We start from the raw sequence: 15000 nt of genomic DNA, 5'->3' as shown, positions 1-15000 counted from the left end.
GATCCAGTTGCTCTGGGATTTGTGGTAAATTTCAGTCATGACTGCAGTTAGCAGAAGGGGTTTATCATAATATGCTATTTATGTATTGCAAAAAATCTGATCATAGTTAGAGAAGTTAGTATGCTGATCCTTTGAGGGGCTCTCACTTAGCAGGCAATAAACAATATATATACACATAAAAAAGAATCTTTACACAGTTTTCTATTCTACTAAAGACAGTCTTCAAAATTAAAAACTTTAGTAATGTATGTTCTAAAAAATAAAAAATAAAAAAATTACAAGAGCAGAATACATTGCAAGGAACTACAATTTATACAAGGATCAACAGGTAATGTACCACACACAATCTATGATATTACTCTATACTTACTGCCTTGGTCATCTAGTGCATTCAATGTCTTAATACCCGCATCTTGACTCTATAAGCAAGGGAAGGGCATATAAGCAAGCAAATCTGAACATGCATTAGAAGAAGAAACCAAAAATGGGAAAAAAAAAAAAAAAAAAAAAAAAAAATGTATACATATATAAATAATGAAAACAAAAGCCATGCATGGTGTGCATTACAAACTCTGTGTAATACTGGCAAAGACAAAGTAAAAGAAGCTTAAATAATAATAGTGATCTATCTCACCATTATAGGGGGTTAAAAATCCTACAATATAGCATTTCATCTCACAATTTTGCATATTACATTGATAAGCTATATTTAAAAATCCCTCAAAAAAGACTTTCTCTACTCTAAGATCAAACATGCTTCTTATCTACGTTTAAATGTGCCAATGATTTAAAAAAAACAACTTGTGTGGGTTAAGTGTAAAAAAAAAAAAAAAAAAAAAAAAAAAATTATATATATATATATATATATATATATATATATATAATATATATATATATATATATATATATATACATACATATATAAAATTAATAATTATACAAAAAATAAAAATAGGACAAAAAATAAGTAAAAATAAATAAATAAATAAATAAATAAAATCCAAATTCTGAGCGTACCTTTTTTTTAGGACAAAAATCCACTTCCCTTCCTTTATTGGTGCATGTGACCAGCTACAGCTATCATTATATATACAAACTCACTAGACACTTCCTTCCAAAGCTGTCTTGCTGGATATATTGTGAAACGTAAATAAGAAATGAGGGAGGGATGATAATCAAAAATCAACAAAATAAATAAACACACAAGCAGAGAAAATCTTAGTCCAACACAACCCAGCTTCGGAAACTCTGAAAAAGTGTTGCCGCCACATGGTTATAGAGTTAGAACTGTGCATGTTAAGTGCTCAGAAGCTAGCACAGGGCTCACCTAACAAGGGGAGCACACCTGTTAGGTGTCACAAACAAAAACAGGAAAGAACCCTTACCCCCTTGTGCGTCTAACATTATTAATGTTTTTGCACCGGCATCTTGACTCTATAAAAAAAGAAATGACAAACGAGAAAAGATCAAACGTTAATGCTCGAGATGCAGTCTATCCATTTTATGATGACTTATATATTATATATAAGGAAAGAATTAGGGTAATGAATGCTAAAAGAAAATATAAGGAAAATAACCAGCATCTCAGATGAGAATGTATAAAAAGGAAAAAGAAAAAAGAAGATAGATATGAAAATAAGAGATTGATATGAATGGAACTTATGAAAACTATGGAGAAAGCCAATAATCCAAAACAAATTTTTTCTTTAGAATTAAAGCTGTATTCTCAAAATACATATATACATTTGACAATTTCTAACTCTTTAGAAGAGTTATTCTGGCACTAGAGTATATAATTAAAATCAAATTATAATAAAACAATATCTAAACACAATCCATGCTCAAATATCTAGAAATAAATCATAAAAGCTCAACCTCAAATCCCTAAAGTATAAAAATACAACCAAGGCAACGGTTCTAACTAGAAAATACAACATGAATACAATACCATACAAAAGTGAGTGACAGTGTACTAGCATGCTAGAATCATCCTTGCTATAAAATCTTACCAGTAACCTGAGCCTCGAAACATGTACTAATATAAAACAAGAAGTCTTCTCTAAGTTTTGATCATTACTGATGCCCTTGGCTCAAAATTACTGCTAGATGTACTGAGAAAAAACTGACGGAAGACTGAATGAACTTTTCGCATTTGTCTCTGTGTATACTTACCGCCCTGATCGTCCAGAGCAACGAGGGTTCGGATACCAGCTTCCTTCGACTGTTAGCATGTAAGGAAGCATTCCCAATACTCAGACAACTTTTCAAAATGAATGTACAACTGGTATTGGTGATTGGACAAAATTCATTCAAACTGATAATAAATTAGCCCTACCAACACCACTAGACTGGTGTTCTAGCTGAATAAAAATCTGTTGTAGATTGTAACTTTCTTTCTGGTGGATAACTGGCAAACACAGGGCAACAGAGGCAATATTGGAAAAAATAAAAAGCAATATCCCTATTTTCTAACTCCTGAGAAGAAGAGACTTGTTATGACACAGAAAAATCTTTATACACAGGAGATACACTCATTACTTAACTCAAGTATTAATCTAACTGTTATTAATCTCCACACTATAAAACAAAAACTGCCACTACTCTATCTTCAGCACCAAGGATAACAGAGAACTGGTTAACAGCGGAAGAAATGTACCTCCTCGCATAGTGACAGCATACGCCGGGTTGACTCGAGGGTTTCATCTGTGCACTGGTTGGACTTAAACTGCAACTCCTGCAGCTCTGTCCTGGGTTCACCAGCGCCATCACCCATTGTCTCCTGCAAAATTGGGGGAATGTTGAATGATAATATTCACTGAGTAAAATAATTTGCCAGACTTAATTTCTTCTTGCCTTCTGGTCACCTGTTACAAGCTTTTTCTCTAGTGCTACTTATTTTTCTTATAAATACAAGGCTTTCGCTCGAGACAGTTTGTTTTATAATTACCTACTTATGCTAATTTCTTGGTAAAAAAAAATCCCGTGGATGCCCTCCATAACAGAATACTGTGAGCTCTGTATCCTAACAGTGAGAGTTACTTATGAAAATGTCCAATTGTGAGCTTAAATGTTAAAAAAGGGTGTGTAAAGTTCATATGATAAAGGAAAGGTCAAACTTATAAAATTTTGAAGAATTTCAATTTATCATACACAATAATCAATGAAAAAATACTGTTCTTTTAATAAGAAAATCTTGATATGAGTTTATGGTCATATAAATTTATAATCATGCAAATGATAAAAACAGTGCTGAGAATAATAAATCATGAAAATTCTCAAGTTTAATACTGAAATAAGAGCGTGGATATATATGAAACAATAAATGTGCACTGAATCATTATCTGACATATGGAGAGAATGCATGCTAAGGTTATCTCTGGTATCATGCACCTCTCACTTATAGACTTAACCCACTGTTGCTGGGGTGGCAATCCATACAAGTCGCATCCACTGTGATTTTAGTTCATTATTTTGCTGGCACACAGACGGCTCCATTGGGGCTTACTCAAAATGTAGTTGATTCTTAGTTCTACCTGATCTCCCCTGCTTACTCTTTTCTTTGATTTTCGATTTTTTTTTTCGTATTGCTATTGGTATTTATAACATTACAATCATCCCAATGTCAATAATAATAACAATAACAGTAATGATACTGAAAGCATTATAAAAAATGGAACTGTTATCCCAAAATTCAAAGAATGTAGATATCAGGTAGAGTCAGGTATACCTACTAATCAACTCCTTGGTAACTCAGTACTTAGGGCCATCTATGTGAAAACAAAAATCACAATAGAACTACAGTGGATTGTGCAGCTACCTGGCACCAATGGGTTAATAAATGATGAAAAAAAACATACATGTGCAAAAACTGAGGAAAAAACCTCATCATTCTTTAAAGAAATTTTAAAAGTAAAGTAAAAACGAATGAAAGGCCTTGTTCTTAATGATGATAAATATTATATATATTCTAGAAAAATATAAACTTTATACTAAACTATGAACAACACCTACAAAATTCTTTGCATCTTAATTTAAATTTGTAGAAAAAAAAAGTGCTCAAAGAAAAGATCAGAAAAGAAAAGAAATTTTATATATACATATATATATATATATATATATATATATATATATATATATATATATATATATATATATATATATATATATATATATATATATATATAAATATATATATACACAAATATATTTTCTCTTATCATTACTAATATTACTTTTGTCATTTATACGTCTGTATTCCCAGATTTAATATTAATGCTAAAGCAAAAATTATATCTACAGTGGTAATAATTGAAATAAAATCAAGTGTGATGATATTAGGATGTTAAAACCTGTATATTCCTATTCAGTTCAGCTGGGTTTCCACTGCATGATTCAGTCTGTATGTTCATGCATCCATGCGCATTTGTGAGAGAAGTACCTCCTTAAACTATTTGTATGAGAAGATATGGAATAAAAAAAATTACAATCACTGGAAAAATATAACCATCAATATTGCTGACTTTAGCTAGCATTGAGTAAGCATAGGCAAAAAAGGGAGATAAGAAAACCAAGCACACAATATAAAAATGATAATCATGGTCTTAAAATATAGCAACTGTGACATCCAAGGAAATAAAAAAATGTATATATATATTGTGTGATTAACCAACAGGATATGCTACAGTCTCTCTTGTAGCTATGCATATACATTATATAAAAAAGGATTATCTTGATGACATCATATACAATAATCCTAAAAGGTCTTGCAGGCTATAAGTTGCTCTACCTATCATAGCCAGATATCTAGCTCGGGAGCTAGGAAATATGGGTGGAAAATGGCACGCAGTGGCCCATCCTCGGCATTCTCACTGTCTGTCTCAATGAGGGATCCTTAACTCTATGGGTACATGCAACAAGTGATAATACATTTGGAATATACTAGATGCCAAGTAAAATCCCTAGGTTGGGTATATCTGTGAAGTGATATGTAATGCGAGGCAGATGTGATGTGAAATACTGTATCCTTAAACAAAAAAGAAGTGAGGAAGATATAGATGATGAAAAAGCAAAATGAAAAACAGAAAAAACACCAATCAAACAATTTCCCAAATGCCTAGGAGTTTTACTTGGTGTCTAGCACAAAAGCAGGCATGAGAGAAAGAAGGGAAAGAAATGCCCACGATGCGACTGGAATCATCTGTAGCTGGGCGCCCGGGCGACTGAACTCACCGTAGGCATGTTGTCTTGTTCCTGTGATGAGAGGAGGGAATAGGTGGAAGGGCAGGGGAAGAAATGGGAAGGGGAAGAAAGAATGCATGAAGTTAATCATGTTTTAATTTAATATGGCAAGACCACTGTATTAAAATCATTGAAATACCACCATTAGTTTTTACACAAATCATCTTTCAATAGTTACACATAAAAAAAAACATTTTCAGTTATAGTGTTGGTGCTGTTTTTGTGCAAGATGAGAAAGACATGAGAATAAACCTAACAAGAAATTCAATTTATATGCTTCAAATATTGAGCTTCATTTGGTGTGTGTGTGTATTCATGTACATAAATAATTATAAACATGTAAACAAGTGTGTGTAAACATATACATATACATACTGATATACACATAAGCATATGCATGTATGTATCATGACAAATGCATATACATTATATATATATATATATATATATATATATATATATATATATATATATATATATATATATATATATATATATATATATATATGTATATGTATATTAACACACAAAATCATGGTAATTCTATACCTGCTCTTCATACAATAGCTTCTAAAATAACTAGAAACAATGCAAGAAGCAGTTTAATAGATTAAAAACCTGGTTCTTGTGTCTAAACTGCAAGTTCAGTAGCATACTTCATCTTCTCCCAAATGCAGCATTTCACTACATGCAAGCCATTTGAGACTGCATTCAACTTGTTTGCGATTCAAAATGGACAAAAAACATCACAGTATAATCCTTAATACCTGTACAGTATAAAGTTCTAAAGTCTGAAGGCATGGCATGATATTATGAATTACAACACTGCATCCTTGAGACTTGGAACAGAACTCAGCTATGAAGCCTGCAGGTAGTAGTATCCCTATGTGGTATCCTATGTATTATATCTGGCAGCTAGTACAGTCGAACTCCAATGCACTGGCAATCTCACTATAAAATTCTTATGTGTATAAGTATAGAGGCTATAAAAAAGACATACCAGTACATATATACATATGTAAACAAAAAACAAAAAATAAATGTACTGTATATATAAATACATACACATTATATTAATTCATCATTAAGGTAAATAGCAGACTAAATGGAGCATATCAGATCTCATCTAGGTCATGATGCTATTATGGGTAAGTGGGGAAAAACAAGACATATGGGAGGCAGAAGGGGTTCTATCCTAGGGGAAGGTGTCCTTTGTGGGTATCAATGCAACATGGGCACTTAACCATCTTAGGCATTCTTGCGGTTGTCTCCTGACGATCCTGCCTCTGCTCAGGTTATACTGTACTTGGGTTTTATTGAAGAAAGAAAAGTATTATAGTGCTTCAAAAATATTTTAAAAATTAAGGGTGAAGGTGAAAAAAGAAAGATAGAAAGAAAAAAAATCGGTATTAACATTAAAAACAACTAAAAAGGACCATTATTTCTTTAAATAAAATTATGCTGAGGCTTTAGGTTTCCCCATTTTATATGAAACCTCTAAACAATATAATCACTTTTTAATATGTAATAGTATGCAAATAACTATAAGGCTAATACATCACAGCCATGTAAACAATATGAACATTAATGCCTAAAACTGTTCCTTAACCCAATGCCGCCAGGAACAAGTAATGTTCCTCGTAGTTTTGTTCTATGAAATGTGTTTACACAGATGGTTCCACAAGAGGACAACCACCAAAGAGTCAATTAGTAAACCCATGTGACCATACCCAATTTCTCCTTTCCTTGAGTTTTAAGGACTTTTTTTCTGACTACTGGTATTGTTGCTGTTATTATCATTGACATTATCATTACTCTAATATCAACAATACTAATAGCTATATAAAATAGGAAAAAAATATTCCCAAAAATCAAGGAAAAGGGTTATTTGGGATAGGTAGGACTTGCAATTGAGTCCTTGGTGACTAAGACTTGTTGAGCCATATATGTGTAAACACAACTAATAGACTAATCTCACAGTGGGCATGGCATGGATGTACATGCCATTCCCAGTGGCACTGGATTAATGACAAATCTTTATTAAACTCATATGGCACACAAAACACATGCCTTTAAGAGCTTCATTCTGATTCTTATGAAATGCATTTGAAAAGATAATTGAATAAATCATACTTATCACAAAAATAATAATCATATCAAGAACATAACCCAACCTGAACAACAAGCAATCAAATGTAGGCCAACACCCAACAGAATAACCTATATAGCAGACACACACAAAAATAAATAAATAAATAAAATGAATATGTATTTTTTTTAAATAAAATAAAAAATAAAAGACAATTCCCAAGCAGAGATCCTCTTTTTGCACAACCAGAAGTATCCCTGACAAGGGCAGAACTACCAAGAGGCCATCTCATGTCAACACCTCCACAATGCATGCAAATTGCAAAGACCGTCCGCTCCACAGTTTTCAGGTCCATTTCCGAGACACTTTATGTGGAGTCTGGCTTGCCAAATTAACCACTTTCCCATCTCTCCTGTAGTGTGAGTGAGATTGGTCACATACCCGTAAAAGTAAAATAGTTGTGATAATACCAGCCAGTTCTCACTGTTATAGTGGAGTTCCATTGGCTTCTACATGCAAAATATGTCAAAATCATTTCATATTTGTTTGGTTGTATACATGTTAAATCCAACATCTTTTTAGGTAAAATAGAGAAAAACAATCAAAGGCTAGGATCAAAAACTGTGTAAAAAACTACACAGTTAAGGTTCAGAGATCATACTTGTCACAACAGCATGTGGCTAACTGAACTAAATTATCTTAAATTTTTCCTTGGTATCCTTTTACCCAATGTTAAAATTTATATCTTGCAATTACATCTAATCTTCACCTGCACAATTATGTAGGGACAAGTATTCAAGACGAAAAAACAAAAACAAAAAACAAAAAACTTTTGACTGATACTTTGAAAAAGTAAAAGAAAAGAAAAGCTTGCATATCAAAACCCACTGGCAAGATAAGTAGAAAATATTTTGATCAAAGCAAACTGCATCATGACATCCAAACTATAGAAGATCCGAGTTAGAATAATTAATATTTTTAAAAATTAGAATTTTACATTTTATCAAGCTGCATGGGGAAGAAAAGGGGTGGGGAAGGGGAGGGGAAGGTTTACAATTAGCATGGTACCATCTCTTTTAAGATACAGAAACAGTAAGACGGTACAATACTTGCATATCCTGAACAAATAATAGACATAATTAAATGCCTTACACATCTAAATATTTAGGAGCAAACAATGCAGGGAAGACACCCATGGACACAAAGGAAAAGGTACGGTTATTATAGCTTAGTTAGGGAGTATATTTAGCAAAGAAGGAACTGCATTTCTATATTCTTTTTCTCCAAAGCAAATGTATGCACGGGAAAAAAAAGAACAAGAGGAAACAAAAAGGTATAGATGTTGAAGCTCCAATGGGGAAGGTAGTAGTTTATTCATCTGTAATTATGCAAAAATATGGGAAGAGGGAAAGGGGGGGGGGGGCTGTAAGAAATACTATAAGCAGGAAAACACTTGAGAGTATTATGGAAACAAAGATATAAACTGTGGCATCACTGAAGAAATCAAACATGTCCTCATCAATGTGTTGTGATCCATGAAACACCTTCATAACATGTCAAATGTAGTAGTTTATGTGCATATGTCCCTTTGTGCACATACATATTAGTGCATACTCATATATACACACATGTATACACTTATGCTTATACTTACACACGCACGCACATGTGCACAGACACGCACGCACTTGTGCACAGACACGCACGCACTTGTGCACAGACACGCACGCACTTGTGCACAGACACGCACGCACTTGTGCACAGACACGCACGCACGTGTGCACAGACACGCACACACGTGTGCAGACACACGTGTGCACAGGCATGCACGCACACACGTGTGCACAGGCATGCACGCACACACGTGTGCACAGGCATGCACGCACACACGTGTGCACAGGCATGCACGCACACACGTGTGCACAGGCATGCACGCACACACATGTGCACAGGCATGCACGCACACACATGTGCACAGGCATGCACGCACACACATGTGCACAGGCATGCACGCACACACATGTGCACAGGCATGCACGCACACACATGTGCACAGGCATGCACGCACACACATGTGCACAGGCATGCACGCACACACATGTGCACAGGCATGCACGCACACACATGTGCACAGGCATGCACGCACACACATGTGCACAGACACGCACGCACACACATGTGCACAGACACGCACGCAAATGTACACAGACACGCACGCACATGTGCACAGATACGCACACAGGGACATACAGTACAATTTATTAAAATTTAGAGCACATATAAATTTATATATCCAATCTGAGACAAACAATAAAATAGGAAATAGGTGTTTCAAAGACTTGAAAAAGCAGGCATATATCAGTTGCTATAAAACCTTACCGGCATCTTCTGTTCACGTCAGAAAAAAATGGAAAACATTACGTGTTGTTAATAAAACACAGGAAAGGCACATGGAACAAACATGCACACAATTAGCGTACAATGTTACGATATCCAAATCAATGGCACATAGATCCAAGGCGAGGCATAATCATAAACAAAGAGTGCATCTGAACCTAATCATGGGCTTTTTTTTCTAATCTTGTGACAAGGCTAAACCAAAAATTAATTCTCTCTCTCATACCAATCTTCAAATGGGGGAGGGGGAGGGAGAGGTTTAGCATGACATAAAGGAGGGATGATTGGTAGGTCGGTAGATATGTAAACAGGAAGGAAGGAAGGAAGGAGGGAAGGAAGGGAGGGAAGGGAGGGAGACAGAGGGGGAGGGAGGGAGACAGAGGGGGAGAGAGGGAGAGAAAGGGGGAGGGAGGAAGAGAAAGGGGGAGGGAGAGCTTAGTATGAAAAGGAGGGAAGGTAGGTAGATATATAAGCAGGCAGGCAGGCAGGCAGGCAGGGAGGGAGGGAGACAGAGGGGGAGGGAGGGTAAAGATAGAGGAGAGAGGAGGACAGAGGAGGAGAGAGGAAAAGAAATGGGGAAGGAGAGGTTAGTTTGAAAAGGAGGGATGATAAGTAGGTAGGTAGTAGGTAGATATATAAGCAGGCAGGCAGGAACGAAGGAATTAAGGGAGTCTGAGGGGAAGGAACGGAGACAGAGGGGGAGGGAGAGGTTAATATGAAAGGGAGGAGGGCTGACAGGTAAGTAGATATGTAAGAAGGATGGACGTAAAGAAGGAAGGGAGTAGTGGAAGAAGCAGGAGAGAAAGAGGAAAAAGAGAAAGAGTGAGAGAGACTTAATTATTAGTGAAATGAACCTTCAAATATGATTATGCTCTGCAGACGGACTACAGGAAATCAAAAAGTGCCACGACTACAATATGGTGCTTACTTTTACTTAACTCTACAAAATCATAACGGAAAAGAAATTCGTTACCTAGCAAATGGTAGCTATCACAAATACATATTGAACAGAACGTAATTCAACCACTGTCAATAACAAGCTGAACCAAAGTTAAAATTGTACGTTCAACACACAAAATACTCCATTTTCTTTTAATTGATTAATTTATGACATGCAACTTGAAGTTATAATCCAAACATCTTTTAATTAAAAGGGTTAGGCTTCTTTTTTTTTTTCTTTTAGTGGCTGTTATATGGTAAGACAGAACTAAGGAAGGGGAGGAAAATATTAACTTCCTCTGTATATAATGTCTTTGATTACTGGAATTAAAAATATATAATACCCATATATATATATATATATATATATATATATATATATATATATATATATATATATATATATATATATATATATATATAAACATACGGATTCCTTGCAATACCTTGCCGTTGTACTTCATATTTACCTTTGGGAAAAGTAAATTCGGTTATAAACAATGGACAAACTGGAAATTGGATTCAACTGTATTGCATATCCTTTAACAATAATATGGAAAAATAATCAGATTCATTGGCGAACAACGATGTTTTTTTTATTCCACTAGAAGATACGCTTCTCGTTTTCTTTCCACCTTTTGGAACCATGCGAAAGCGCAGACCAAAACAAACCTGCGTAATTTTCGCCTTCAGACAAACGCTAACGTGTACACCTCAAAATGCTCAAGCTGACCCGAAAATGATAAAACTGATAAAAAAAAAGAATGCTATCAACGAACCTTCTTTTCTTGTCGAGAGAAACGGACTGTAACAGTACTCTCGTTTCCCTTGCAACCTCTGTCTTATCGACGTCGGAGAGCCTGTTTCGTAAGGAAGTGGGACCTTTGGGATACAGGAAGAGTGAACCGCCAAAATGCTGTACCCAGAGAAGGCCACTCGGCATACAGGCACAAAACAGATACCCCCACATACTTTTCATTATGCATACGATATACGCGTATAGACAGATACGAGCACACATACATATAATGTACAAATGGATGTAAATGCAAGAACAAAGGAAACTGAAAGGGGGAGGGGGGAAAGAGGAGAAAGGGAGAGGGAGAGGGAGAGGGAGAGGGAGAGGGAGAGAGCGAGAGAGAGAGAGAAAGAGAGAGCGAGAGAAAGAGCGAGCGAGAGAGAGAAAGAGAGAGCGAGAGAGAGAGAAAGAGAGAGCGAGAGAAAGAGAGAGAGAGAGAGAGAGAGCGAGAGAAAGAGAGAGCGAGAGAAAGAGAGAGCGAGAGAGAAGAGAGAGAGAGAGAGAGAGAGAGAGAGAGAGAGAGAGAGAGAGAGAGAGAGAGAAAGTGCTCTAGGCTAACACTACGAGGGCGGCTGCAAGCTGAACCACACTTCGGTATATCGACCTGGCAAGGGAAATCCACGCTGTGTTCTCCCCCTCTCCCCTCGTCTGCCACGCAGCCCGCCAACCAGTGCCAACGTCTCACTTTGTTGACGGTATTGCTGCTTGCGTTACCAACCGAAATGCGCCAGAGAGAAAGAGAAACAGAAAGGGAAAGAAAAGGAGAAAGGGGGAGGAGAGGGGGGGGGAGGGAGGGAGAGTGGGAAAGACAGAGAGAGAAAGAAAGAGAGAGACAGAGTGGGGAGTTGGGGATTGAGTGAGACAAAAGGAAACAAAGAGAAAGAAAACAAAGAGAAAGAAAACAAAAACAAAAGAGAGAAAGAGAAAGAGCGAGGAAACAAGAGAGAGAAAATGAAGGTCACTAGGGGAGAGGGGCAAGCTCATTTGACCTAACAAGAGGGCCGCACAACATACACAATCGATACCCCCCCCCCCTCACACAGTGCCAAACAAACGAAGATACAAAACGGCCCCCAGACCGTACGTACACATGACATGGCGGTGGGAATACAGTCGCTTCAAGTGCCAGCATACTAACGTTACGATATGCAGCATACTTTTACAAGTTGCTATATTTACCCAATGCCGTTTTATTATTCCTCAAACAGCATCATTGCCCAACCACCACTTGGGTTGGTGTCAGTAGAAACAGTACATGTATTCTTCTTATTATTATCATTATCATCATCGTTATCAGTAGTAGTAGTAGCAGTAGTAATAGTATTTGTAGTAGGCGTTGTAGTAGTAGTCTCCGTCGTAGCAGCAGTAGTAGTGTTAGTGGTGGTAGTAGCAGTATGGTAGTACGGTAGTAGTAGTAGTATTAACATCAACATCAACATCAATATCAAGAGTAATAGCAATAGTCGTAGTAGTCGTAGTAGGAATAACAGTAGTAATAACAGTAGTAGCAGTAGTAGTAGTAATAATAATAATCAGTAGTAGTAGTAATAATAATAATCAGTAGTAATAATAATAATAATTAGCAGTAGTAGTAGTAATAATTAATAGTAGTAACAGTAATAGCAATAGTAGTGGTAGCAGTAGTAGTAGTAGTAATAGTAGTAGGAGTCGTAGTAGTAGTAGTAATAGTAGGAACTGTAGTAGTAGTAGTAATAGTAGGAGTCGTAGTAGTAGTAGTAATAGTAGGAGTCGTAGTAGTAGTAGTAATAGTAGGAGTGGTAGTAGTAGTAGTAGTAGTCGTCGTCATAGTAGTAGTAGTAATAGTAGTAGGAGTCGTAGTAGTAGTAGTAATAGTAAGAGTCGTAGTAGTTGTAGTAGTAGTAGTAGTAGTAACAGCAGTCGTAGCAACAACTGTTGTTGTTGCTGACTTAATACTGGACTAGAACTACGAAAGCTCAACCACGGAAGCGCCGAGAACCTCACACCCAGAGACCCCATTTCCCCCGAATCTTTCAAGCAAAGCGCCCCCGGCCACATACTGCTCCCTGCACGTCACATGCTATGTTGTGAGAAGTGAGAAGAGGGAAGGGGAAGGGGGAAGGGGAAGAGGGAAGGGGAAGGGGGAAGAGGGAAGGGGAAGGGGGAAGGGGAAGGGATGAGGATGGGAAATAGGGGGGAGGTGGGGGACGGGGAAACGGGACAAACTGAATGAGGGAGAGGGAGAGGGAGAGGAAATAAGGGTAAATAAGGGTAAAAAAAAAAAAAAAAAAATGGACAGGGTAGGAGTGGGAAATGGGGGGGGGGTAATGAATGATGGAGAGAGAGAAGGCAGATGAAAGAAATGAAGAAAGGGAAGAGATGGGAAAGAGACGGAAACGAATGGAATGAGGAGAGGGGAAGATCAAGACAGACATACGGTTAGAGCACTGTCTTGAAAGAGGAGAGCGAGGAAGAAGACAAGAAAGAAAGGCGGGAAAGAGCGGGTCTAAAGAAGATGTATTTCCCGACAAGCATCGACGGCAGCCTCCTAGCCTCTTTAGTGGAAGGACAACACGCTCAGTGCTCGCGCGCTCGAAAACAAGACGTGGTGACAAGCCGCACGCAAGGCCACCAAGACCGTCGAAGCAAGACCACTAAGGCAAGCCTGAAGACCATCGGGAAAAGCCACAGACAAAACCATCAGAAAAGGATAAACAAAGCCATCAAGAAGACCACCAAGCTACGCCACAGACAAGACCATCAGGAGAAGCCTACTACAGGAGGCCCCAAGACCACAAGGAAAAGCCACAAGACAAGATTATCCCGGAGGAGGAAGCGGAAGAAGAGCATCTCAGATCCTGCGAGATTCCTTCAACGAGGATCAGCTTCGAGGATCAGCTTCGAGGATCAGCCGCGAGGACCGACCGAGGGCTGGCTGTGGAACCAACATCTCTATCCGACTCTTCTTCCTGCCTGCACCTCCCCCTCGCCGCCGCGCACGCACAGACGTACAAAGGCTACAACAAGCACGCGCGCGCACTCCCTCTTCCCCTCTTCGCCTCTTCCCTCCTCCCTCTCTGTGCTCGTTTTCTCTCTTTATATTTTCTTCTCTTTCTTCTCTTTCTCTCTTTTTCTTGCTTTCGTTCGTTCGTTCGTTCGTTCGTTCGCTCGCTCTCTCTCTCACCTTCCTTGCGTATTCTCTTTCTCTTTTTCTCCCCTCCTCGCCCATTTCCTCTCTCTTCTCTCTCTCACATATTCCTCTTCCCTCCCTCTCTCTCCTCCTCTCCTCCCCCTCTCTCTCTCCAGTAGTAACATTTTAAAGGAGAACGTAGCAGAGGCGGGGCGTTTGGGAAAGGGTAGGGGTGGAGGGGGGAGAGAAGGGGCAGAGGGGGGGGAGGCTCTCACGGGACTCGCCCAACACGCCTTCGCCACGGAGTCAGGGTGGAAGAGGCCGGTGGTCGTGGGAGGAGAGGGAGGAGAGGGAGAAAGAAAGAGAGGGAGGGAGAGAGACAGAGAGAGAAGAGAGAGAAAGAGAGAGAGAGGGAGGGAGAGGGTGAGG

General features: G+C 37.9%; 2 protein-coding genes across 14 annotated transcripts in view; one reads left to right on the top strand and one right to left on the bottom strand.

Annotated features, from left to right (window-relative positions):
- Positions 1 to 15000, bottom strand: part of LOC119597169 (synaptosomal-associated protein 25-like) — a 99515-nt gene that overhangs the window by 11704 nt on the left and 72811 nt on the right. For 3 of the 13 annotated variants that reach the window (XM_037946712.1, XM_037946711.1, XM_037946714.1), the window contains 3 exons: positions 2657 to 2779; positions 2173 to 2221; positions 1 to 12 (listed from right to left, as the gene is read on the bottom strand). The exon at positions 1 to 12 is cut by the window's left edge and continues 106 nt beyond it. In XM_037946712.1, the coding sequence (XP_037802640.1) occupies positions 1 to 12; positions 2173 to 2221; positions 2657 to 2773 (178 nt within the window). In that variant the 5' untranslated portion in view covers positions 2774 to 2779. Of the gene's footprint in view, positions 13 to 370; positions 420 to 1385; positions 1435 to 2172; positions 2222 to 2656; positions 2780 to 5229; positions 5251 to 6482; positions 6544 to 9706; positions 9716 to 15000 lie in introns of all 13 variants that reach the window. The other 10 variants (XM_037946703.1, XM_037946704.1, XM_037946707.1 and 7 more) reach the window with 6 other exon arrangements.
- The window catches only part of LOC119596680, a 54913-nt gene continuing 53869 nt past the window's right edge, over positions 13957 to 15000 (top strand). Inside the window, exon 1 of the mRNA XM_037946010.1 lies at positions 13957 to 14378. Within this exon, the coding sequence (XP_037801938.1) occupies positions 13957 to 14378 (422 nt within the window). The remainder of the gene's footprint in view (positions 14379 to 15000) is intronic.

The sequence above is a fragment of the Penaeus monodon genome, chromosome 38 (assembly GCF_015228065.2).
Source record: "Penaeus monodon isolate SGIC_2016 chromosome 38, NSTDA_Pmon_1, whole genome shotgun sequence".
NCBI lineage: Eukaryota > Metazoa > Arthropoda > Malacostraca > Decapoda > Penaeidae > Penaeus > Penaeus monodon.
Note: the sequence above shows the minus strand (reverse complement) of the source record. Positions and strands in the feature narration are given on the sequence as shown.